Source organism: Barbus barbus (genome assembly GCF_936440315.1).
Source record: "Barbus barbus genome assembly, chromosome: 45".
NCBI lineage: Eukaryota > Metazoa > Chordata > Actinopteri > Cypriniformes > Cyprinidae > Barbus > Barbus barbus.
Genome location: NC_136723.1, coordinates 21569665 through 21593936, shown reverse-complemented (window position 1 = coordinate 21593936; position 24272 = coordinate 21569665). Strand labels below are relative to the sequence as shown.

The following is a 24272-nucleotide window of genomic DNA, read 5'->3' as shown; positions in this document are numbered from 1 at the left end:
TTGAAAAATAAAAGAGCTTCAGATGTTCTGTCCACAAAAAAGTTGGACACATGAAAAGGATAGGGGATCTACTTCTTTCAAAAGGGATGCCAGCGTTATTATTGCTAACTGAAACAAAAAAAAAAGTAGTAAAGCTTAAATTAAATTAAATACACTTATGAGATTAGGAACTTAAAAATGCTGCCTTGGCAACTAAGTAAAATAAATTTAAGCACTAAAATTCTCAAACTGAAATTAAAAAAATATTACTAATAAAAACTAATTTTAAAATTACAAAAGCACATAAAAAGTTACTAAAACAAACATTAAACATTAAAAAAATAAAAGCCAATTCAAAATATTAATAAATACTATTAGATCTTATAATACTAAATTAACAAAATTACATTAACCTAAATTAAATTTAAAAATAAGTCTGAAGATACAAAAATAAATACTAAACCAAAATATTTATTAAAACTATAATAGTATAAATAATACTAAAATAACAGTCATGACAGCATTGCATCAACTAAGGACATCAGTGACATTACATTGTTACACAATTGTATAAAAAGCCATTAAAACATCTATGAAGGTTAAAAAAGTATAGTTATAAATAATTAAACTGGGAATTCACTGCTTGCAAGATGTGCACTTAATGCTTGGTTGTGTATGCAGTAGAAATGCAAAAACTTGAAATCTGTGCTACATGACTGGAGAAAACAGAGGAGAATGGGATCAGGTGTTTGGGTTTATCAAAAACTTCATCACTTTTGGACACTGCCCTCCGTTTATCCAACTGTCCATGGGCAGGAATACAAAATGTTAAAGTTTGATCTGTAGTTTTAACAAAATCCCTGGAGCTCTCGAAAGCAGGATAGAGCAAAATGGCCCGCTTTGTTTCATCCAGCGGACTGATAATTCAAACGTTTTTTACTGCACAAAAAACACTGTCTGCCTTTTGATGATCAGAATAACTTTAAACCTTCCACAGTATCTCACAAACATGTAAAGCAACCAACTACAGTTTGTTTCGCTTCAGTGCCTATAACAGCTAGGTTCATCTAAAATACATTAAAAAAAATTGTGGTTTGTAATAGTGTGTTGATTCACACCAAAATCCATACTTACAATATTAGCTGTATCAGCGTACACACTTATAAAATGTAACAGTATTTTTAATCTAATTGTAGACTTTTCTCATAGAAAGTTTTGTGAATGTGACGTCAACATGCACTTTAATGTTTTTATCGTTCATTAGATGAAAAAAAGCACTGAAAGTGATTCCAATTATATTGTTTCTCTATGTTATTATAGTTTTATTTTTGTGTGGAGACTAGGGGTGTGCGATATATATCGTCTGCGATAATATCGTAATTGCTGTTTTAACGATGAGCAATTTGACAATATCGAGTATTTAGCAAAAACCAAACAAAACACCTACGGAGTGCACACATTACACATATATTAGCCTACTTGGTGATGAAGCCGGTTAAACAGTGCACATGCGCATTTAGAGTGTGTTCTTTCACTGCATGATTCAGTCTATTAAAATGCATTAAGAATGATAGCAAAATTCAAGATATGGGGGCAGAAAATGTATATATTTCCGTTTCATATAGTTAAAATTACACAAAGAGTGCGGTTTTTTCTTCAAAAATAAGCATGATTACAAATGTGATATTGATAGTATACAACAGTTCAATAAACAATAAGTTAATATTAAGAGACTTACATTTTAGACCTGTTTTTGCTCCATTTCGCCGACAAAAAATAATTCCAACCACTGTTTTGCATCTCTGAGCAACATGACTGTGCTTTGTTCCTGAATGAATCAACGGTTTAAATGATTCGGTTCAGTCGCAATGACTCACTTATTACCAGTGACTTTCTGCCACTTCCTGGTGGTTTTAATTTCACATTTAAAGTCTATTTTCATTTTTAAAATAATATCAGTATTCAACGTTTTATGTTTAAAATGTCAAACAATTACGCATTTGTAACTGGTTAAAGCACTCCATGTCCCTTTGAGCTGCATTAAATAGTGTGTAAATACATCTAAATGCCACTTTAGATGCAACTTCTGCAAAGATTAATTTTGATGATACTGCCTTCATTTGTATGGTAACAGCCTAAATGTGTATTATCCTAATTTACTGATTAAATGTAACAATTTGACTCAAAAAGATGTAAAAAAATATTTATTAAAGGTAAAAATCAATTTGAACTTAAATGAAAAGATTAATTAATCACTGATGTGAACGGACCACACAGAATATGAAGAATATCAAAAGAATACTGTTCACGGTAGTCAGATATCAGCACAATAACACACTCTGCAAAATATGTCTAATTATAGTTATAGTAAAAATCCAAAAAAATATTGAGATATAAGTTTTTTTAAACTTGGTTATAGTTGTCGTTTTTGGTGTGAATGCACCTTTCTGCCAGAACTAATAAAGACCGATACAGTTTTAAAATTGTTAAAATTGTTCTGTTTTTAATAGAATAGAGTTCATATCACAACTATAACGATAAAGGCACAGAGGAATGATACCTCTGGAATCGCTTTCAGAACTATTTTTTTTTTCCCAGCTGTAAATGACAACGTTATCATTATTGTTATCGTTTTAAATGCAAGCGTGCCTTTACAGCTGATTACTTCACAGAGATATCTAATACATACTAAGTGCATCAAATAAAGCTTTTTCAAAGATTTAATGCCAATATCACAATACCAATACAATAAGTGCTTTTGAGTAGTTCTTCCTCAAAAACACTAATTTTATCAACCTATATTTCTGTTTACCACATTACACCGCTAAAATTAAACCATGGTTCAATCTGTGGCAGTAGTTCATGTAGGCCTAAGTGTAGAAATGGGTCATACCCATTTCTACACCGACATGAACCATTGCCACAGATTGTCGGCCTTTAAAGAAATAGTTCACCCAAAAATGAGAAATTGCTGAAAGTTCACTCCTTCTTAGGCCTTCAAGATGTAGATGAGTTTGTTTCTTCACCAGATTTGGAGAAATTTAGCATTACTTCTCTTGCTCACCAATGGATGCTCTGCAGTGAATGGGTGCCGTCAGAATGAGAGTCCAAACAGATGATAAAAACAACACAATCCACACAGTAATTCACACCACTCCATTAAGGTATTTTAACTTAAAACTGCTGCTTTTAGCCTAAATACAAAACTATAATACATAGTAGGGTTGGGGCGATATCTACAAAATTGGCATCAGATGATGTCTACAGTGAAACATCGCGATGGACGATGACATTGGGGGAGTTAGAAGTTGTGCCCGAAGCATGAGTCCATATTCAGAAAGGCACGGAAAACAAATAATGATTTCCAACGGTTGCCTGTTACATTACAGTACATAAAATTTCACATACCACATAAACATAGTAAGGAGAGATAGTTTATCCATAGTATAAACAGAGTACGTGTGATCGCGAATCTCAAAAGTGAAAGTGAAACTAAAACGTCATCATGCATTCAAAAGCAGTTTCAATGCCAGGCATAATAGCAGCTCGCTCGATGCCCGCAATTTAAAAACAGTATAATTACACGATATATAACTGCGAGTGAAAGTATTGAAATATATATTTTCCTCCCATCTCGTATTTATTCCTTTTAGGCAAGGCGCGTTATTTATATAGCACATTTCATACACAGTGGCAATTCAAAGTGCTTTACATAAAAGGAAGTAAAAAAAAAATTATAAATCACAACAAAAACAAGGAATTAAAAAATAATAATAATAATAAACAATAAAAATAAGGATTTTAAAAACAAACACTCAAGATGTTCAAACTCTTCCGCACTAAGTGAAAAAAACCTTCCAAAACACCTAACTATTCCACTATTTTACCCCTACTTACTTTGACCATCATAAACCAAACAAATAGAACTCAGAGGTCCTACTTTCAACTGATTAAACAGCACACTTGTCTTTCTTCGCCCACATTCTCTTTACCATCACAGCACTTACTTTAGCCTTCTGTTTAAACTTTTAAATTATATAAAATTGATTTAAAATGAATTTAAAACAGCTAAGAATAGAAAATGATTATACATAAAATACAGTGCAATTAGTTCGGACATAGCACAGTGCTCATTCAACAAATGCACAGATGAGTTTTGAGTCTGGATTTAAATGTGGCTAATGTTTTAGCACATCTGATCTCTTCTGGAAGCTGGTTTCAACTGCGGGCAGCATAATAGCTAAAAGCGGACTCCGCTTGTTTTGTGTGAACCCTTGGTATTTCTAACTGACTCGATCTTAATGATCTGAGTGGTCTGTTAGGTAAAGGGGTGTTCAGTAGGGGTGTCCCCGTCTAAGGATTTTCATAGTCGAACCGGGATTTTCGAATCTTCCCGATAGTCGAATCACATGTTTGGGGGCGGGGCAAAATACAAAATACCAAGAGTCAAGTCAGACAGTCATAAATACGGACGTTAACACGGAAAATAGCCTAACGGATGCCTCGCAGATACAAACGGGGTAAATATAGTTATATGTTTTGATTAAAAGATAGTTAACATTAAATGTCAGTGAAACCCTAAGAATTCACAAAAATTTTTACAATAGTGCTCTCATTTTAACATTACGTATATGACAGTAGATTAACGTTCTGCATTTCTGTTTTGAGCTGCGCGCACTGAAGATGACCAGTAGATTGAACCATATGATGGCAGGTTTTTAATCAATGGGATTTAACTAATTTATCTCATACACTTCGTTATTTATACAACAAAATGCCTCGAATGCATGAACGTGTCTGCCCGGCTCTGAATGAACTCCTTTTGTGGACGCGTTCTTCACGCAACAACGTGCAGAAACACAGCAGCTAAACTTTAAAAATTCACAGCGTTTTATTATAATAGTGTTCTCATTATAATGTGTAAATAACAGTCCCAGTCATAGTCATTAATATTCTGCATTTTTGTTTGTCCTAATCGCGCTGCTCGCTGAGAGATAACGTTAATCACAGTAGTACTACAATGAAGCGCTTTATTGCATCCGCGTAACTCAACCGAATGCACCTTATACGAGATAAATAATATATACACAATATATATAAACCGGCTGAATTGTTTTGAAATCACTTGTACCCTACCTGATCGAAAAAAATCCAGCCTTTCACTCTGCCTGTGTCAGTTTGAGTCTTTGTTTTTTAAATCCATGCTGCCAAGATGCTTCTGTCGGTCACGCATGGAAAGTGAAACTTAAATCTATAGGGGTGGCTGGATTTATTCACGCACATTAAAATATTTATTTAAAGCTTCTTTCTTTTCAGATTCTTATTTACAGCATTATCATAATAGGCTATATATTAACTTATTTGGAGAAAACCGGTAGTTCTATGTGAAATCAGACATTTAAGCACCCCCATATAGCCAAAATGGCATAATCATAACATATAATGTATTCGACTATGAGATTGGGAGTCGAATCAGGTTTCTCCTATCGAAGCATCAAATCGTTGACTATTCGGGGTCACCCCTAATATTCAGTGAGCATATCTGCAATGTATTTAGGTCCTAGGCCATTGAGTGATTTATAAACAAGAAAAAGTACTTTAAAATCAATCCTAAATGTAACTGGAAGCCAGTGTAAGGATCTGAGGACTGGTGTGATATGCTCAGATTTTCAGAAAAATTAATCGATTAATCGAAATCGAATCGCAATTGCGATTTGAGACGTTGCAATTTGCTAATCGCAAAGCCTGCGATGTGGACGCCATATCACTCCGTTCCAGAGCATATGCATGATTGCCAGCCTTGAGTGGCGGTCTTATTAACCAAAACAGTACTTACCAACTAACCAATAGAGTAATCGCACCTCCGTTCTCCCTGATCATCATTGCTCTAGCCAACTGCGTAAACGCCCACCATTTTAAAAGGGTCAGATCGAAAGTTAGGCAAATTAAAACTAAAGAAAAACGTATGTAACTTCAGCTTCGAAATGACAGACAACGAACAAAAAAGGTCATTTGCAAGAGCTGCGTCACAACGCATATCAAGAGCTCCCTTATCGGTTCTGCTTTCAGTACTGGAGAATAAAAGATAAATTTTTAGATGTTTTTATTTGTAGGCTAAATGAACCTTATCTTACACATTTTATCTCCCCAACAGATTACATTTAAATAAGTTTATAATGCATGTTCGTTAATTCAGAAGACCGCTCACACAGCCCGTGTCTCTGAATGCTTCTCATACTTGCTCCGCTCTGCCCCACGCTGTGCGTCTCACGGACGAGCCGTTTACACGCAGCCTGTCTCGTAATGCTCTTTTATACTCACGGTCTCGCGCCCGGTTCTGCTCCGCAAGTCTCTCAAGAGCGCATCTGGCAATATGGACGAGGCCTGACGCACGCGTGCAACCTGTGTCCACTCACGCCTGGCTCCGCGTTTAAAACGAATGTAAATTAAGTCTAACTGCTTGCACATTTCCCACTTGTTCTTAAAATCCCAAATACTTAAAAAGAATGAATCAGCCCGCGTAACATGTAATACTTTAATAATTGACTAGAGAAATACTATACTCTTATAAATACTAATACTCTTCCCTGCAGAAAGAACAAAAACAAACAAAAAAAAAAACAGTAGAACCCCTCCCAAAATACAATAGAAAATGTAATTGATTTAAAGGTTATGATGGGAATTGTATTGGTTTTAATGTAAACTATAATGGTGTCTACTGGTATTTGTATTGGTGGGATGTAATCTAGCAGATGGCAACCAATAGAACAACAGTAATTTCTATTGGAATAATGCCCAAAACAAAAAGGTATTTTGTATTGGTTTTTATGGAAATTATAAGAATTTCTGCGATGGTTTCTATTGTTTTTTTTTTTAGCAGGGTAACGATACTCATACTGTCCTGCACATTATTGACAATATTGAGCTGAAGCTTGATTTTGCAAATTTAAAATTGCAAATCAAATCGCAATCGCAATGTGTAAAAAAAATAAATAAATAAATAAAAAAAAAAATTCGCAATTAGATATTTTCCCCAAATCGCACAGCCCAATTCCATAGTGCACGTCATTTTCTTTATGAACACGAGGGGGTGGAGGTAGAGGATCATGATGCCGGCTCAACATCATGATGTCTATCAGCAATCGGCGATGGACAATGGCATCATCTATCGGCCCAACCCTAATCCATAGGATTATATTTTAGATGGAAGCAATGGCTTGAAGTTAATAACATTTTAATGATGGATTTGTTTTTTTACAAACACGCAGCTTTTGATACTCAAGATGTTAACTGATGGACCGGAGTGATGTGGATTACTTGTGGATTATTGTGATGTTTTTATCAGCTGTTTGGACTCTGACGGCACCCATTCACTGCAGAAGGATCCATTGGTGAGCAAGTGATGGAATGCTACATTTCTCCAAATCTGTTCCAATAAAGACACAAATTCATCTTGGATGGGTGAGGACATTTTCAGAAAAATTTCATGTTTTGATGTACTATCCTTTTAATGTTTGGTTGTTGTAATGGATGTTTTAAAGGTACAGTGCATTGCATCCACTTGAACATATTGAACTCATTTTTATTAAGCCAGCTGGGGACTATAATAAAGTGGTTTAGCACTCACCTCTCTGTAGGGTAACATGGCAGATGACACAAACCCTGGCCTCTTTGTCCAGATATTTCAGTCTGCATTTGCGGTTGCAGCAGTTTGCACAGTACACCTGCAAAGCAGACAACATTATTCACTCAAACACTGGATAAACGCAGTACTTCATCAGACATAAACCTGGAGAAAACTCTCTGGTGTCCTTTAGCCCATTTTAGTTATTGGCCCAGTATGTCTTGAAAACAGCAACTCAGTGCAGCAATTCAAGCGGGAAACTATATCAGCGCTAAAAATACATTCTGCTGACCCAGCAAATCCACCTCTATATTTAGCACCTCCAGAGCAGAATAAACACCACACTGACGTAATGAAAACAAAAGACCTCCAATACATAAAATGAGTACTTTTGCTGTCTAAGGCAGTGGACTACAGGTTTAAGGCTTTCCTGTGGTTATAAATAAACTAGAACACAATGACACAGAACTTTGCTCTAAATGAACGCAGCTGACTGCATGTTAATTCATTGATTCACACTGCGGTTATTTGCCTTTCACCTCCAAAAGTCAGGGCACACTCAACTACTACACAAAGTTACAAAGTCACATTCAGAACTGAAGCAAACACATTACGAAGACTCTAAGTTAATTTAGTGCCATAAAATACTTCATAATACTACTGCAGCTAATTATTATTATTATGTATTATATCCAAATATTAAATACATAACTACTGAAGTTTAAAATTTTACGTTAAAGTCAATGTTTTTGAAAGAAGACTCTTCTGCTCAACAAGACTGCATTTATTTGATCAAATACACAGTAAAAACAGTAGTATTGTGAAATATAACTATAATTTAAAATATCTATTTAAATTTATATAAGGTGAAATTTGAATATATAATTTATTATTGTGATCAAAACCGAATTGTCAGCATCATTATTGTCTCTAGTGTCACATGATCCTTCGGAAACCATTCTAACATGCTGATTTGTTGCTAAATAAAGATTAATTTGATTTATTATTTGCTGAAAACAGGTGCATCTTATTTCAGTGGAAGCCAAGCCTAACCCTAAGCCATGACATTTTATTTTTCAGTATTCTTTGATGAATAGAAAAGAACAGCATTCATTTGAAACAAATCTTTTATAACTTTATGGTCACTTCTGATCAATTTAATGCATCCTTGCAGAATAAACGTATTAGTTTCTTTAAAAAAAAATAATCGTAAGACCCCAAACTATTTTATATCTTATATTGTGGGTACTGACACTGAGAGACAACAAACTCACCTTTCCACATGCTCTGCAATGGTGTCTCCTCTTGGTAAAAGTAAACTTTTGCTCACAATTCATGCAGTTAGGAGCCTCGGAGTCCGGCACCCAAGGGGGCTGCTTTGAACCCAGATCCTCGGCCTCGTGTCCTGGTGGATCAGGACTCTCTCCTGGGTATGGTGGAGGCTCTGAAAGCTCGTCATGGCCATAATTGCCATCATATTGCTGATAAGAAGGGGGTTCACAGTTATTTTCATCTTGGTTGGGAGAAACTTGTGAGCCATTCTCTGCAGAGAGGCCTGGTACATCGGGTTCAGCATAGCCGGTTCGGTGTCTTTCAGATGGAGGCCGTGCGGTTTGGTTGGACAACTGCTTTGGTCTCGCCCCACCGTAATTTGACTCTTGGTTGGGGGCGCAAACTGACTGAATCTCAACAGGGCTAGTTGCATTTTCATGGCTAATTGTTTGTGTGGCGTCTGTCCTCAGCGGGCTGCTGTCCTGAGATGAAGAAGAAACGTTCGAACCTTCGCTCTCCTCCAGATATTGAGGAGAACCATCGCTCTCAGGAGAAGCAAACGTCTCGACTTTGCAGCTCTGCAGTTCCTCGTCTAAAAAGCCTTCCACGTTTCCGTTAAATTCTGAAAAGCCGTCATCTACGAATTTTTCTGCACCTGCATCAGAGTTGATTTTCACACCCTGACCCATCAGAAAGGCGTCCAGCTCCTCATCCGTAACCATCATCACAGTCTGGTCACTTTCAGGAAGGTAATCGTTGGCGATACTGAACTCGTAGGAATAATTTGGGCTTTCTGAATAGGGCGGAGACGGGTTGCTTTCGCACAACTCTTTCTCTGTCTGCGACAAGTTGCGTTTAAAGTTTCTTTCAGGGTAATGGCCTGAAACAGCAGTCGTCCTTTCTGTGTTCGACATGATTTGGACAAGCTCAGGTTCATCTTCAGGTGAGGAATCAGCCCTGTTGGAGGAGAACGGAGTTGTGGGTTCTTCTAACGGAAGAATTAACTCTTCAGCCTCTTGAATTGCTGAATTTTTTTCTACTTCAGCCTCATCTTTGGTTTCAATCACTGCTTCCTGTGGGTCTAAAGACGCCACAAGGGATCCACACATAGATACAGCCATCGGCAAGCAAGATAAAGAAGGTTCCTTCTCCAGGGAGGGACTTCCAGCTGAATCCTCAAAATTTTTGACACTGAGATCTTCAGACAGTTGGGTATCTGTTGAGTCTGGCTGCAGCGATACAGGATGCTCTTCATTGGATGCTGAAACAGCTTCATTTGTAGCATGAGGAATTGAATTACAAACATCTTCCTCGTTCACTGAGACTTCGCATGGAGAACTGTTCTGATCATTGAAGTTTGAGTCTTCAGGACGAGAACTTTCAATCTGATTGCACTCCAAAGGTGTGATGCTACTTAAACCATGAGGGTCACCAACGGCCGGTAAAATGACATCTAGCAGGCTGAATGAGTTATAGTTAATCTCAGAGTCATATTTTGGTAATTCACCAGTGTTAGAAGTATCTTCTGAAGCTGATAGTACAGGACTCTTGAAGTCCACTAGCAGCTCCTCATTAGTTTGTTTCTCAGGAACGTCCAGCTCTTTAAAGTCCTCCTGACTATCGGCTTGCTGAAGGTTTGCAGAACCCGTATCATTCACCAGGTCACACACAGGCTTTAGGGAGCGGTCCGGACAAGGAGGAGCCGAACTTTTGATGCCTCTGCTATCAACGGAGGACAGGAGGTCCACATCTGTGAGTGGCCGTTCATTTGAATAAGAATCTTTTTGGTTTAAGGTAATACTTTGTGATGTAAGTCCATAGTGCAGGGCATTGACATCTGGGAGTGTTTGCGAGACTGTGCGTTGCTCTGGTATGAAGCTCTGAAGGTCCAAATGGTGACCAGGGACAATCGTGGAGTCCGGACAAGGAGGGCTTGGAAAAGTGGTGGGCTTGTTCTCAAGCTCCTCTGAAACTAAAGTGAAACATCATATTAATTTATAATGTAGTGTATTTATAATTTATAATGTAGTAATTTATTGGGCTACAGCGCACATTCTATCAGTTGCAGTTCTGACACCTCCTTCTCTATATGCTGTACAACGCCACATCCATTCAGTGTTAAATCAGCGGTTACTCTCACGGGACTCTGCACTTATTCGCAATCACAAAAGCACATTATTTGTACATTATAAAGGATTGGTCTTTATAATAGGGAAATTAGTTTGGCTGTACTGCTCAGACAAAATAGTAAAACCAACATGAATCGTGATAAAATCGTGAAATCTCTTAAAACAAATCGTGATATGATATTTTTGCCATATCGCCCACCCCTACATAAAACTGACATAAAATTATAAGATCAGATAGCATATATAGGATATATATTGTTGCACATATTATATATTATGAATAACACATCATATATGAGATTTGTCCAGTCAAAAGGTTGAAATAATAATTTTTTTTATATTATTTCAAATAATATATATATTTTGATTTTATGAAAACATTATTGTAATTTAATATATTTTTTAAATGTAATTTATTCCTGTAATACAAAGCTGAATTTTTAGCATCATTATATTACTGATCCTTCAGAAATCATGCTGATTTGTTGCTCAGGAAACATTTCTTATTATTATCAATGCTAAATAAAAAGTTTTAATGCTTCATATTTTTGTGGAAAGTACCATGACACAGTCATGTTCAAAGGTTTGGGGTAAGTACAATAAAAAAAAAAACGTAGTTTTCATTTCAGCAAAACACGTTTCAACATTGATAAAATTAAGAACAATTATTAATAATTGAGCACCAATAATAACTAATAATAATCTAGCAGCAAATCAGCATATTTCTAAATGATCGTGACACTAAAGACCAGAGTACTGATGCAGAAAATTCAGCTTTGCCATCAAAAGAATACATTTCAATTTTAAAATATATTCAAATACAAATCAGTTATTTCAATTTATAATATTTTACAATTTTTCAAAAACTACCAACATATGATAAAACTTGACATACTAATAGGATATATATTTATACAGAACGTACGATCAATTAAATGAATGGAAAAAGTGGTCGAATTCACATCAATTTACACCCTGGAATTGTGTCCTCACCAATTTGGAAGTGCAAAATTAATATTTATAATATTATAATATCAGTAAAGCAAAAGTCTCAAACCTGCATTGAGTTCAAAGTCATCCAAAAGCTTGTCCAGGTCGCACACAGCAGCCTTAAAATAACTGTCCATCCTAGGACAGGGTACGATACACCTCACTTACCCCTGCAGAGAAATTGGGGCAGTTGGGACAGAGAGTTAAAAATATATTTTTTTTTACAAATATAACATTTTTCCGTCTTAGGAATCTAACTAGGGAATACTTGGTAGCTACTGACAGTACTAGACAAAATAATAAGAAACAAATAGGCAAGCTGTTCTCAATGCTTAAATACAAATAAGTAAAAAGTGGGGACAAATACGTATGGCTATTATTTAACATTGAAGATTTGTATAATTGTAAGATTGAATATTTTCAACATCTGAATTGACAGTAATTTAACGCTTTAGATGTTTACTTTGCTGTGATTTATTGTGAAGTGAAAAGTGGAAGTGTGATTTCACCAGGTCTGCAAAGCAAATCAAAGATTTGACAAAGAACACATTGTAAACAACAATACATTATAAACAAGAAACTATAAATACTAAAACAATATACTAAATTAATTAACTCATTATAGTAACTACCTAGGATTCCTCTGTCATGAGCTATGATATCAACCTTTGTTGGATGTTAATTAGTAATTTAAATGAACTGGATAACGTTTACTTAGTGCTTATTAGTCCTATTATTTTCAATATTAATAATAACATCATTATTTATCTAAGATAAAGTCTCTAATTACCCATATGAATATAATTTACCAGCTCACTGCAGTCAAAACCGAATAAAGCACACCATTCAAACCGTTTCAGCACACCATAATAAAGCTTTCGTAAACCCAAAATATCAAAAATAAACAGTACATAAACTTACTATTTTCATAAAGTTATATTAGCTGTTCAGTTATCATTAGCAATCTGCTAACTAGCTTCTAGCTGCTAGCGTCTAATCACACACAAACATAAATACAACCCAGTTGACTGGAATATTATTTTTTATGATATGATTCCGATTAATTAGCTACCTTAATATGTGTCATTGCTCAGTCGTCTTCGTTTGTTGGCGGTATTCAGATGAAATGTTAGTGTATCTCACTGTTAGCAGCTAGCTAATGTTTTCTTTTTCCTCAGTAAATGCCACAGTCGACTGCGCGAGCGACCATTTCCACCCGGCGCGAGACTCGCTGTTTAAAGGGGACGCGCACTATTTTTGACTCTGAATTATAGCAGTCAGGGTAACAGCGTCATATTTAATTTTTGACAGGAATAAAAAAATGAGTCAGTAAGGGACTGAAGTACAGCGTGTTCAATGCACTGTATTGTTGTTTAACAACTGCGTCTTGTCGGAGAGGAAGAAGAAAAAAAACACTTCCAGGAGACAAAAACTGCATACAATTACAACAGTTTTGAAATCTGTGAGTTTGCTAAAATTACGTGATCTTACGTGTGCCTTAATACAGTGAGCACCATTGTAAAGACCACAAGTCATTCATTCCCTCACTGCCTCGTTCATTCAAGTAGGCTATTCAGTGTGGCGGCTAACCTGATGAAGGCCTTAAGTTATAATTTAACTTAAGTTATAAAAACATTCTCCCCCGGTTTCACAGAAAAGGCTTAAACCTAGTCCCAGACTATGTAAATCTGAACAGTTTTAAATGAAAGAAACTTGCACTGACTGATCTTAAAATATATCAGTGACACTGTTTTGTCTCAAGATGCACACCAGTAATGTTTTTTTTCTAAGGCACGTTAGTAAAAATTACTTAAACTATTGCCTATACTGGCTTAGTCTAAGCCCTGTCTGTGCAACCAGGCCTCCGAGCGTTTCACAGAACCTTCAAAACATTCGGAACGTTACAGAAAACATTAAAGGAACTCCAACTAAAAAAATATGTTCTAAGAACATTCAAAATTATATTTCTGAATATTGTCTGAAATGTGTAGTTTTTAAAATATTTTAAGTGTTGTTTTTATTGGTTATGCCAATGTTAAGGGAACATTTCATTTCATCATTTTGCAGACATTACGAGAACGTTACCTTTGAATGTTCTCTATAGACAAACGACCAGCTAAAACGTTAAAAAAAAAATCCATGAACAATATATAGGCTAAATGTTTTTGTGCTAATGTTTTGAGAAGATTATTACAAACCGGAAACTTTATATTAACATTTATATGAACATTTGTTCATAATGTTCATACCATTCTGTTCTCTCCAATGGTCTGTTCCCTGCTGGGCTGTAAATATTTCAGTATTTTATTCAGTTTGTGTGTGTGTGTACCTACTTAACCATATTTTGGGGACAAATTTGTACCCAAAATTGAGGTAAACTTGACAAAATCTCCAAAAACCGCCCTTTGAGGATGTCCTCATTTGTAAAACGGGTTTAAAAATAAACTAAACAAAGTTTTTTTGAAATTGTAAAAATGCAGAAAGTCTCCTGTGAGGGCTAAGTTTAGGTGTAGGGCAATAGCACATACAGTTTGTACAGTATAAAAACCATTACGCCTATGAAATGTCCCCATTTAGATAGCTAAGTAAACGTGTGTGTGTGAGTGAGTGAGTGAGTGAGTGAGTGTGTGTGTGAGTGTGAGTGTGTGTGTGTGAGTGTGTGTGTGTTTATTCCTACAGCAATACAAATACACAGCAATTTTTAAATGAAAAGTTAGTCCTTAGGATTATCCAGCTGTTACTGAAAGAGTTCCTATTCATTAATTATTGCCATGAGAAGGTGAGGTGGACCATAAAAAGACTTAGTTTGCAAATCAGTTGTACAGCTCAATAGTGTGCTTTAGCAGTTTGAAATAAGAAGGGGTTATAAATGTTTATTACAGATCATATTTGTTTGAGGTATAATAAGTAACTGATACCTTTCAACCTAATCTTCTTCATTTTCATCTTAAGAAATATTTTGTTGCATAATAGTTTTGTTTTCACCTGAACAACACTACATCCTTGTTTTAAACTGAGTATATTTCCACATATTCTTCCTCTATATGCTTCTTTAGTTCCTCAACTAACTGAATGAAAACTGCTTTCCGTGTGTCAACTGAAAGTCTCTTTGCCTTTTCAAGTTTTACCAAAAGATGTTTGGAAATGAATCACACTGACAGCACATGAGATAACTCTTGTTTAAACAGTAAATACAGCATGTTGTTTTTCCAGCAAATGATGCAGAGTAAGCAAGATGTGACTGAGCAATACTGATGATTTGCAAATATCACAGAAATTTAGGTCAGCCATTGTAGATTGAAGGCAGCATGAGGAACTCACATCCACCTTCTGATCTGAATAGAAATGACATCATTATAGTGAAGAGGAAGCACAAACTCTTCCTGCAGTGAGTCACGTGTGTGATTTATTCAAAATATATCTTATTAAATATTATTAATATGTGCACTTTTATAACTACTTGACTTTTAAAATGACTTCAGTAATGTATTATATTACTCTATAATGTAAACCAATATATTATTGTATTTAATATACAATATATTATTAAAAATGTATATCTGTCCATGATAAAGCTCATGCAAATGACTCTCACCTGAGAGTCTGCACACATTAGTCACCAGTTTCAGTCAATGCCGTCATTGCTCTTATAGCCTGTGAGAAGAAGAAAATAGTTTCTAATGATTTATAACAGCTGATCAAAGTTAGATCTCTCTCTTCAGGTAAAGTCTACAAGTCTCTGATGACGTCACACGCAGGGATAGGCTGCGTCACGTGGTACAACTTTCCAAACCTGTGTGTGTTTTCCGAAAAATATGTAGAGGAAGAAAAACCTCTTTGATGGTGGAAAAGGTAAGGCGAAACCATCCTTAAAGTGTATTTTATGTATAATACCTTTATATAGTAAAAGTAAGCCGCATTTCTAAAGATGTGATCGTTGTTGTTTTATTATAAACACATCTGTCTGTCAGTGCTGTTGTTTACTAAACCTTCTTTTGCTTCATATTTGAAATATGTCTTAAAGAAAGCAGATATCTTAGTTTTGAGAGTAGATCTACGCACTGTTTATGATAAACAACCATTATTTAAACTTTGGTGACCTGTTGATCCCAGTGTTTTTCTTAAGCTCGCCTTGTTTCAGTTTAGCATGGAATGTATAAATAGAATTTTGTAGAATTTTAAATAATGTATTATTCATTACTGATAATTAGTTACATTGTTGAACCCACAAAAAACGATTAGCTTGTACTATGGTATTTATATATATATTGAATTGTATGTATTTATATATATATATATATTGAACTTATCACATATGGTCAAAAAGCACAGCATTACTTTTGATCCCTTTTAGTACTTTTGTTAGTGTCATATGATGTATACAGGTATTTTTGGCCCTTCATGAATGTGTTGATTGCTTTTATTAATATATTATTATTGTCTGTCTTTCAGGCCGTTGGATTCACATATATCAACCACTCAGAACTCAAGGCCAATGTAAGTCTTGCACAGTGTCTGCGTGTGAAAGGTATTTTATAAAAGTGTCTTGTTTTTTCTCATTCGTAATACTTTTCTCTTGTTGTTTCATTAGGTAAACTATGCTTAAGGAAGAATGTAACATGGAGATTGTTGTTTTCTTTATTTTATGCTGTTGATGCAGCGTTAGTAGTCTGTGATTACCCAATCAGACGTCTAGTTCTTGAACAGGCATGTTCAATTCTGTCTTGATTCTATCTGTGTCGTAAATGTTTGGGTTGCTGTCGTATCTCCTGTGGGTTTAGAGTTAACGCTCTTGCTAGTGGATGACGGGTTACTGTTTCAGTCGCTGCTATGTTCAAGTTACAAAGTTGGACCGCCTGACCTGGGGAGCACCTTTGTCCGAGAACATATATTGTACATAGACCAATATAAACATTTATCACACGTCTTTGGAATACTTGGTCAATTTTAGCATTACAAAGTCAAATATTTTTGCATAATTATGCTAAAGTGTATAATTGTCCCACATAGCAGTTCTAGTTTCCATTTAGCATGTTCACTTCTTCATCCCTTTAAGACACTGTTGCTCCTAAGGGTTTCTTGTACCACTTCCTGGTATCCCGTACCGTGGCTATTTGTGTCGATAGCCTCTTATCTGCTTTGGAGAAGGGTTTTTTCATAATGTCGTCATGCTTTAGCTTTTTCTTGTGCTCTTTCACTTGTAGAGTGGCATTTCCTGCACCGTAAGTCACCGAAATCATTAAGCTGTATCTTGGTTAGTAACAACCAATATACAAGCAGACAATTTTGCATACTTTGCTACAGTTTCTGAAATATTATCATGAAGCATCTAGCACACAATATCTACTCTATGGGCCTAAAAGTGGTTCTCAATTGGTTTTGCAAACAGTGTTTGATTGGATGCACTTCCTTTGACGTCAGCAGCAAAGGTTATGGGAATTAGGAGTTCCTCCTATTTAAAAGTTAATAAAGCTACTTATTTGTTATATTTGCAAAACTAAAATAAAACGCAGAAGCTTGACCAACTGCACATAGATTTGACTCAATCCAAATCTTAAATTTAAGAAAGTGCAATGCTCACTCTACAAGCTAAGCTTAATTATAGTCATTTGCATTGTTCACAACAGACCTGTGACCAATTTCTGTGTCACAAACCACCGGTTGAGAACCACTACTCTACAAGAACTAAAACCAGTTTCCTAGATCCTTTCTAAAGCCTTTTTACTTCATGTTCCTTTAAGGGTAATTGCGTATTCTGGAGGAGACGCCATAACGTCATTGTCTATAATAGAGGTTCTCAACTGGTTTTGCTTCAGGGCCCAGATTTTTACATTGCATCAACTCATGACCTAAAACTGTGCCATAATTGATATAGAAGTAAGCAAACATGTATTTACCATCAAACAGTGTTTGCACTTCCTTTAACATCAACAACAAAGGTATCGTAAATCAGGAACCTACTTCTGCTTAAAAGTTGCTAAGACTACTTATTTGTTTTAACTTTGCAAAATAGACAGATGCGCAGCCAAGAATAGAATAATTTTAGAATTCTCAAATTTTAGAATAAAAGTGTGACTCTCACTCTCTACAAACTAGTCATTTGCAATGCTCAGAACAGACTTCCGACCAATCTTTGGGTCACATACCACCAGTTGAGAACCACTAATCTACAAGAACTAAAACCAGTTTTTTAGATCTTTTCTAAAGCCTTTTTACTTCATGTTCCTCTAGGGATAAGTGCAAATTTTGGAGGAGACTCCATTCGGCGTTGTGTCCGAAACATGCCCCAAAACAACGATGTACCCACAGGCTCACTCCCGAGTCTTCACAGCTTGACTGATAACAGGACATCTGACTCTTTATACTCCGAACCTCTTCCACCTCCTCCCCTACCAAACCAGCCACCGATAGGCCCTGAATTTGACCCTAGCGGAAGCGAGGGCAACGGGGACTCAGCCATCGACATCAAACCCATCCACCGTTTCATCCCAGACTCATGGAAGAACTACTTCAGGTCCAGCAGCGGAAGCAGCAAGTTGAAGTCAATGTTGGGCTCGAGCAGCAAGAACACGACCAGTGACGGCGTTCGTTGTTCTCCGCCACACTCGCCGTCGGTTCCCGGTTCCTACCGCGACCCGTACGGCGGATCTGGAGGCAGTTATAACTCGCGTAAAGAGCGTGAAGCAATGCTGTTGGGCAACCCTGTAGAGTCCCTTGACGGCCGTACAGTGCACACCGCTTTGACATACAGCGAAAAAGTCGAGGAATACAACCAGCGCTACGCCTACATGAAGTCTTGGGCTGGACTTTTACGTATTCTTGGTTGCGTTGAGCTGCTTCTTGGAGCAGCGATTTTTGCATGCGTTTGTGCTTACATTCATAAAGACAATGAGTGGTATAACATGTTTGGATACTCGCAGCCTGGTGGGGCTTATGGAGGAGGTTACGGAGGTTATGGAGGCGGTTATGGAGGCGGTTATGGCAACGCCCACTACACCGGACCCAAGACGCCGTTCATCCTCGTGGTCGCGGGATTGGCGTGGATAGTGACCGTTATCATGCTTGTCTTGGGAATGACCATGTACTACCAAACTATCCTTCTGGACTCAAATTGGTGGCCTTTAACGGAGTTCTTCATAAACCTGGCTCTTGGGCTCTTGTTTTTGGCGGCTGGCTGCGTGTACGTAAATGACACTAATCGAGGTGGACTCTGCAGCTATCAGTACTTCAATAATGGCATCAATGGCGCTTTCTGTCGCACTGAGGCTGGGCAGACAGCCGCTATCATTTTCCTGTTCTTCACCATGATCGTGTACTTGGTCGGAGCCATAGTGTGTCTAAAACTGTGGCGGCACGAAATGGCTCGACGACTACGAGAACGTAATGGGCAGGAGGTGAGATTTTCTATTTTGGTTTCTATTTGTGTTGCATACTAGCTATATACTAAAAGTGTTTAGTATCAGTATGTAAAGTTTTTGTCATTTTTATTAGTTTCTGTTTTTTAGTTTGGTGTAGTTTTTTTTTTATATTCATTTATTTCAGTTTTAGTTTCAATTACTGTAATACATCAAGTTAAAATTAAACTAAATGAAAATATGAAATGTTACTTTGGCAAGTGGCTCAAAAAGAATAATTTATTTTATTATTTTATTTTATTATTAAAATAAGTCAAATATAAATGTACTTATTTTGTTTCAGTCAAGTTTTTGTTTATTCTAATTCAAATAACGAAAATGTTTTTAGTGATTTTAGTTAACTATAATAACCCCGTACTAAACAAAATATTTTCATATTGGCTGTAATATTGTGACATTGTGCACTATTTTTGCTTGTGTGAACAGAAAATTGCTATAGTATTATGTCGTACCCAGTTAGAACATGTATGTTCTGTTAATTATGATGTATCATTGCCAGTATCCTCATATCTTCATTTGTTCTAATTAAAGATAGATGCAAAAATGAATACAACAATAATTGAATCACCTATCTGTTTTATAGATGCAGCCAAGAGATTCTCCTTCTGCTGTGCATTTGGCAAGTATTTTGGCTCTGTCTGTTCTCATGTTTACCCATGGTGCATTGCCATCTGCTAAAAAATCTGGATGTATAGCATTTCTAGTTGAAATGAATCATTCTGGTTATGTAATCTAAGTGTTTGTTGCCCAGATTAGCAAGCAGACATTTCCATTGCATATTTCTCAACTAGTTTAATCCTTTGCATATAGCCTTTAAGGGCATACTGGAAACCAATTTGGTGACTAATATAACAAAATATAATTCATACATTTAAATGCATCTTAATCCAGATGTTATTCAGTTATTCCTGAGGTAATTTACTTCATTCATTTGCCTTAATCCATGTTCGACAGCCAAACAAAGAGGAGTTTACCTGTTCAGTGATGTTTAATATCCTCGACAACCTTTTTAGTCTCATTTAGCCACTTGTTAGTTTTTTTCAAGACAAGTAAAAGACATTTAACCAAAAACCCATTGACTTCAGGACGATGGAATGAGAAGTGCTAAAATGCAACTTGTTTCTGGGTTTTGGCCCACAAAAATACACCATTCCTCCAGCACTCTATTAATAACCATAACTAAGGTGGGCGGGGCTTAGCGAAGGGTCAGTATGTGATATAGTCCAAGAATATTGCTGGTAATTTTGCATCCTTCTCTTCACTCTAATAGGTTGTTGATGGTTCAAGGGAGCCGATGCCAGTCTCAGCGCCGGTACAGCACACACACACTGCCGCCCCTGCCGTCGCCAAGGCTAAAGTTGTGAAAGGGCATATTCCAGCTGGACACGCTCCTAAACCTGTGATCATGCCGGACTACATTGCGTGAGTATTTGCTTCACAATCTATATAAAGAGAACTCATTTCATGACCATGCTCTGTGATTAAGCTCACCCTTGTGTTTTGTCTTTCCCTGCAGTAAATATCCAGCTATCCGAACAGACGAGCAGCGGGATCAGTATAAAGCCGTGTTTAATGACCAGTATTCTGAGTATAAAGAGCTGAATGTAGAAGTTCAAGCGATACTGAAGAAGTTTGATGAAATGGATGTGATGATACAGAATTTACCGCAAAATCCCACCAGCCATATGGTCAGTTGAAATTTGCTTGCTGTACACTTTAGTCTGTCCTTTGTGACATGTAAAAGAATTTCATCAAGCACAAATTCATGTCTCTCTATGTGTTGTGGAAAAACAAATTTTTAATCTTAGTCTTTGCAGTATGTTTCCTAAATGTTCTTTGTCGGACGTTAGAGTAACAGATGTTTTGATGCCTCAGTTTGAGAATTTATGGGAATTTTCTATTCTTTAAAAAAACTGCAATTTATCAAATGTTTGAAAACAGTGCTAGCTTGATAAATGTCACAGGAATGACTTAAAGCAAAGAATTTGATCATATGTTATCATATTTTGAATGTTATAAAAAAAAGTTAACATGAACTAACAATAAAACTATTTCTAAAGCATTTTTAATGTTAATTTCAACATTTACTAATACATTGCTTCCTAAATCTAGTTAAATCTGGTCTGATAAACCATTGCATGTTGTGAATATTGTTGGCTCTTTGACAAATTGCTTTTGTTCTTTTTTCATAAGTCGCTTTGGATAAAAATGTCTATTAAATGCATAAATGTAAATAATGTATTTCAGAAGAATAATTCTAGTCTTCTAAATAAAAATCTCTCATTTTTGATTGTAGGAGCGTGATCGCATCAACAAAATCCTGCAGGATTATCAGAGGAAGAAGATGGTGAGTTATTGGAATCCATTTGATTAGTGGTTTAAAAAACATACTGACTGTAAAACTGTATTGTGCATTATTTAATGAATGTTTTTATTCAGTTAATTATTATTATTATTTTACCTTCAAATAAATAATTTACGTTTTTTTTTTTACATGCCATTCTGTCAATTGCAGCATCAAGCATTGCAGTTTTGTGGATTTAATGTTAAAAAATATTCCACATTCACATTCATAAGCCATGCACAAGTGTACACTTGACAAGCATAAATGTTGGCAATTTGATCATACATTCATCTACAAAAAGTGTAGTACTCTCAGCTTAGTTTAACAGATATTACTGTGTTTAAATCCTTTCCCCAAGAAAATCAGCTCAAAAAAGTCTTGAGATTCTGTCTGGGCTTTACAGGCCAGTAGGTTTTGTCTGGCTGATTTCTAACGTTGTGAAGCGTGAGTGGTGAAAGATGGAAGGAAGGAGGATGAGGAAGGGGTGGAGGCTGATTTTCCCACAGGATTTGCCCCATTGTGTCTTTTCAAGAGGAGGAAATAACTTTAGTCATTCAGACCATCGGTGGCTCCTTTATAAAGACAGTTTGATCCATATTTTGAGTGATAGCACAGGAAAATAAACAGGTCGTACCTCAGTCAAGACGCACGGTTTTGTTTCTGTGATTTCCTAGAACCTCAGATGAGCTGCATTAAAGGAATAGTTCACCAAAAAAATTAAATATGCTAAAAATGTCCTCACCCTCAGGCAACCAAAGATGTAGGTGAGTTTGTTTCTTCAGCAGATTTGGAGAAATGTAGCATTGCATCACTAGTTCACCAACAGCTGATAAAAACATCACAATAATTCACAAGTAATCCACACCAGTCCATCAATTAACGCCTTATAAAGCCAAAAGCTGCATGTTTGTAAGAAACAAATCCATCATTAAGACTTTTTAGCTTCCTTCCTTTTTAGAGTCCTCTATCCATAATACTGCTTTCTCCAAAGAATAAGTTCTCTTTTCTGAATCAGGAGAGAAATCTGCACAAATCAAGCACCGTGAGAGGACAATAGGGGATGGGCATTTTCAATGGATGAAGCGTTATTATGGATTATTAACTGCTATATTGGCCAGAGGCAACGATTTGAAGTTAAAAACGTCTTAATGATGGATTTGTTTCTTACAAACATGCAGCTTTTGGCTTTATAAGACGTTAATTGATGGACTGGAGTGGTGTGGATTGCTTGTGGATTATTGTGATGTTTTTATCAGAGTCTCATTCTGACGGCACCCATTCACTGCAGAGGATCCACTGGTGAGCAAGTGATGGAATGCTATATTTCTCCAAATCCTAGGAAGAATCAAACTCATCTACATCTTGGAGGCCTGAGGTTGAGTAAATCTTCATTTTTGGATGAACTATTCCTTTAAAGACTAGTTGTGCAGTTTGGCTGTAGAATGCTGTTTAACCCATTTTAATTACTGTGTATGCTGTCATTGAGAGGATATTTAGTTCTCCCTATTCATGGTCCTCATTTATGTCTATGATGGTGTATTTTGTTCCAAGGATCCTTCATTTCTGGAGAAGAAGGAAAGATGTGAGTACTTGAAGAACAAACTCTCGCACATCAAGCAGAGGATTCACGAGTACGACAAAGTCATGGGCTGGAACGATGGTTACGGCTGAAACAAGCAGCACTAGATTCAATCCTGCTGTGACGGTCCTTCATTTTCACGCCAGGACATCGTATTACACTGAACATGTGACCACTGTATCTGCAGAGCCATGCTGGTCTGGATTTATCTTACAAACAGTAATCCAATGAGGGATCGATTACTTGCATGCTCTTAATGTACTCTCTGAGCCTTGAGCACTGACTGAAAATACTGTTTTACATTTTATATTTCATTATGCTGACTAAAAGTGCATGAATGTTTAAAGAAATACTCTGTGTTTGGTTTGTTTATGCGTGCAGAACTGCTGTTTTTTTTAACTGAAGTTTATTTTAATGATTGTATGTACTGTTCAATTCATTCTTCTACTACTTTGACGTTCTATTTGATCTGAACAACAGTCTTGTCCTTATATATTCAGTGTTGTATATGCATTTTGACAAATTGAACAGGTGATTTATATGCAAATAATGTAAAGAGTGAAAAGTCAAAACATTTCATGCAAATTTGTTGTAATTGAGAAAATTTTGGAATAAAAAAAAAAAGCCAAGAGGCACTTAAGACACAACAGAGCAAATCTACAACCTCAAAAAATATATAAATATATTTATGTCTTAAGTACGGTGCCCAGGAGGGTTCACTTAGTTTTGTCTATTTTATTTTATGTACTTTATGTAACATTTAGCCTATTCATAATAAACTTGAATGCTGTGTACATCGCGTGCAATTGCCTACAGTCCGGTAGCCTATGGTCAATATAATTTAATTATGTAATAATTTCTATAATAATTAAAATAACAATTTCTTAATTCAAAATAAAATAGTAGTGAATCGCCTATAATCCCGGGTTGCTGTTGTCAC

At 36.1% G+C, this 24272-nt stretch overlaps 2 protein-coding genes across 6 annotated transcripts in view; one reads left to right on the top strand and one right to left on the bottom strand.

Annotated features, from left to right (window-relative positions):
- Positions 1-13242, bottom strand: part of LOC306864038 (zinc finger FYVE domain-containing protein 16-like) — a 34587-nt gene extending 21345 nt beyond the window's left edge. The window contains exons 1-4 of one of the 3 annotated variants that reach the window (XM_079407728.1): positions 13067-13242; positions 12062-12164; positions 8878-10847; positions 7607-7703 (exon numbers count right to left, since the gene is read on the bottom strand). In XM_079407728.1, the coding sequence (XP_079263854.1) occupies positions 7607-7703; positions 8878-10847; positions 12062-12131 (2137 nt within the window). In that variant the 5' untranslated portion in view covers positions 12132-12164; positions 13067-13242. The remainder of the gene's footprint in view (positions 1-7606; positions 7704-8877; positions 10848-12061; positions 12165-13066) is intronic. The other 2 variants (XM_079407727.1, XM_079407726.1) reach the window with 2 other exon arrangements.
- LOC306864037 (MARVEL domain-containing protein 2-like) lies at positions 13243-24125 on the top strand. Of its 3 annotated transcripts, XM_079407724.1 has the most exons (10): positions 13243-13456; positions 15269-15382; positions 15717-15846; positions 16447-16491; positions 18226-19388; positions 19993-20028; positions 20680-20831; positions 20926-21097; positions 21706-21756; positions 23305-24125. In XM_079407724.1, exons 5-10 carry the CDS (start codon positions 18276-18278, stop codon positions 23422-23424), a joined length of 1644 nt encoding a protein of 547 aa, XP_079263850.1. In that variant the 5' UTR covers positions 13243-13456; positions 15269-15382; positions 15717-15846; positions 16447-16491; positions 18226-18275; the 3' UTR covers positions 23425-24125. The 3 variants fall into 3 exon arrangements, with proteins under 3 accessions (XP_079263850.1, XP_079263851.1, XP_079263849.1); XM_079407725.1 differs by lacking the exons at positions 13243-13456; positions 15269-15382 and adding an exon at positions 16586-16701 and having other exon boundaries at positions 15626-15846; XM_079407723.1 differs by lacking the exons at positions 13243-13456; positions 15269-15382 and having other exon boundaries at positions 15748-15846; positions 16447-16522.
- The last annotated feature ends 147 nt before the right edge of the window (positions 24126-24272 follow it).

Coding starts and splice junctions, on each gene's coding strand:
- LOC306864037 (XM_079407723.1), top strand. Junction 20,832..20,925: donor ATCATGCCGGACTACATTGC/GTGAGTATTTGC, acceptor CTTTCCCTGCAG/TAAATATCCAGCTATCCGAA. Junction 21,098..21,705: donor AAAATCCCACCAGCCATATG/GTCAGTTGAAAT, acceptor TTTTGATTGTAG/GAGCGTGATCGCATCAACAA.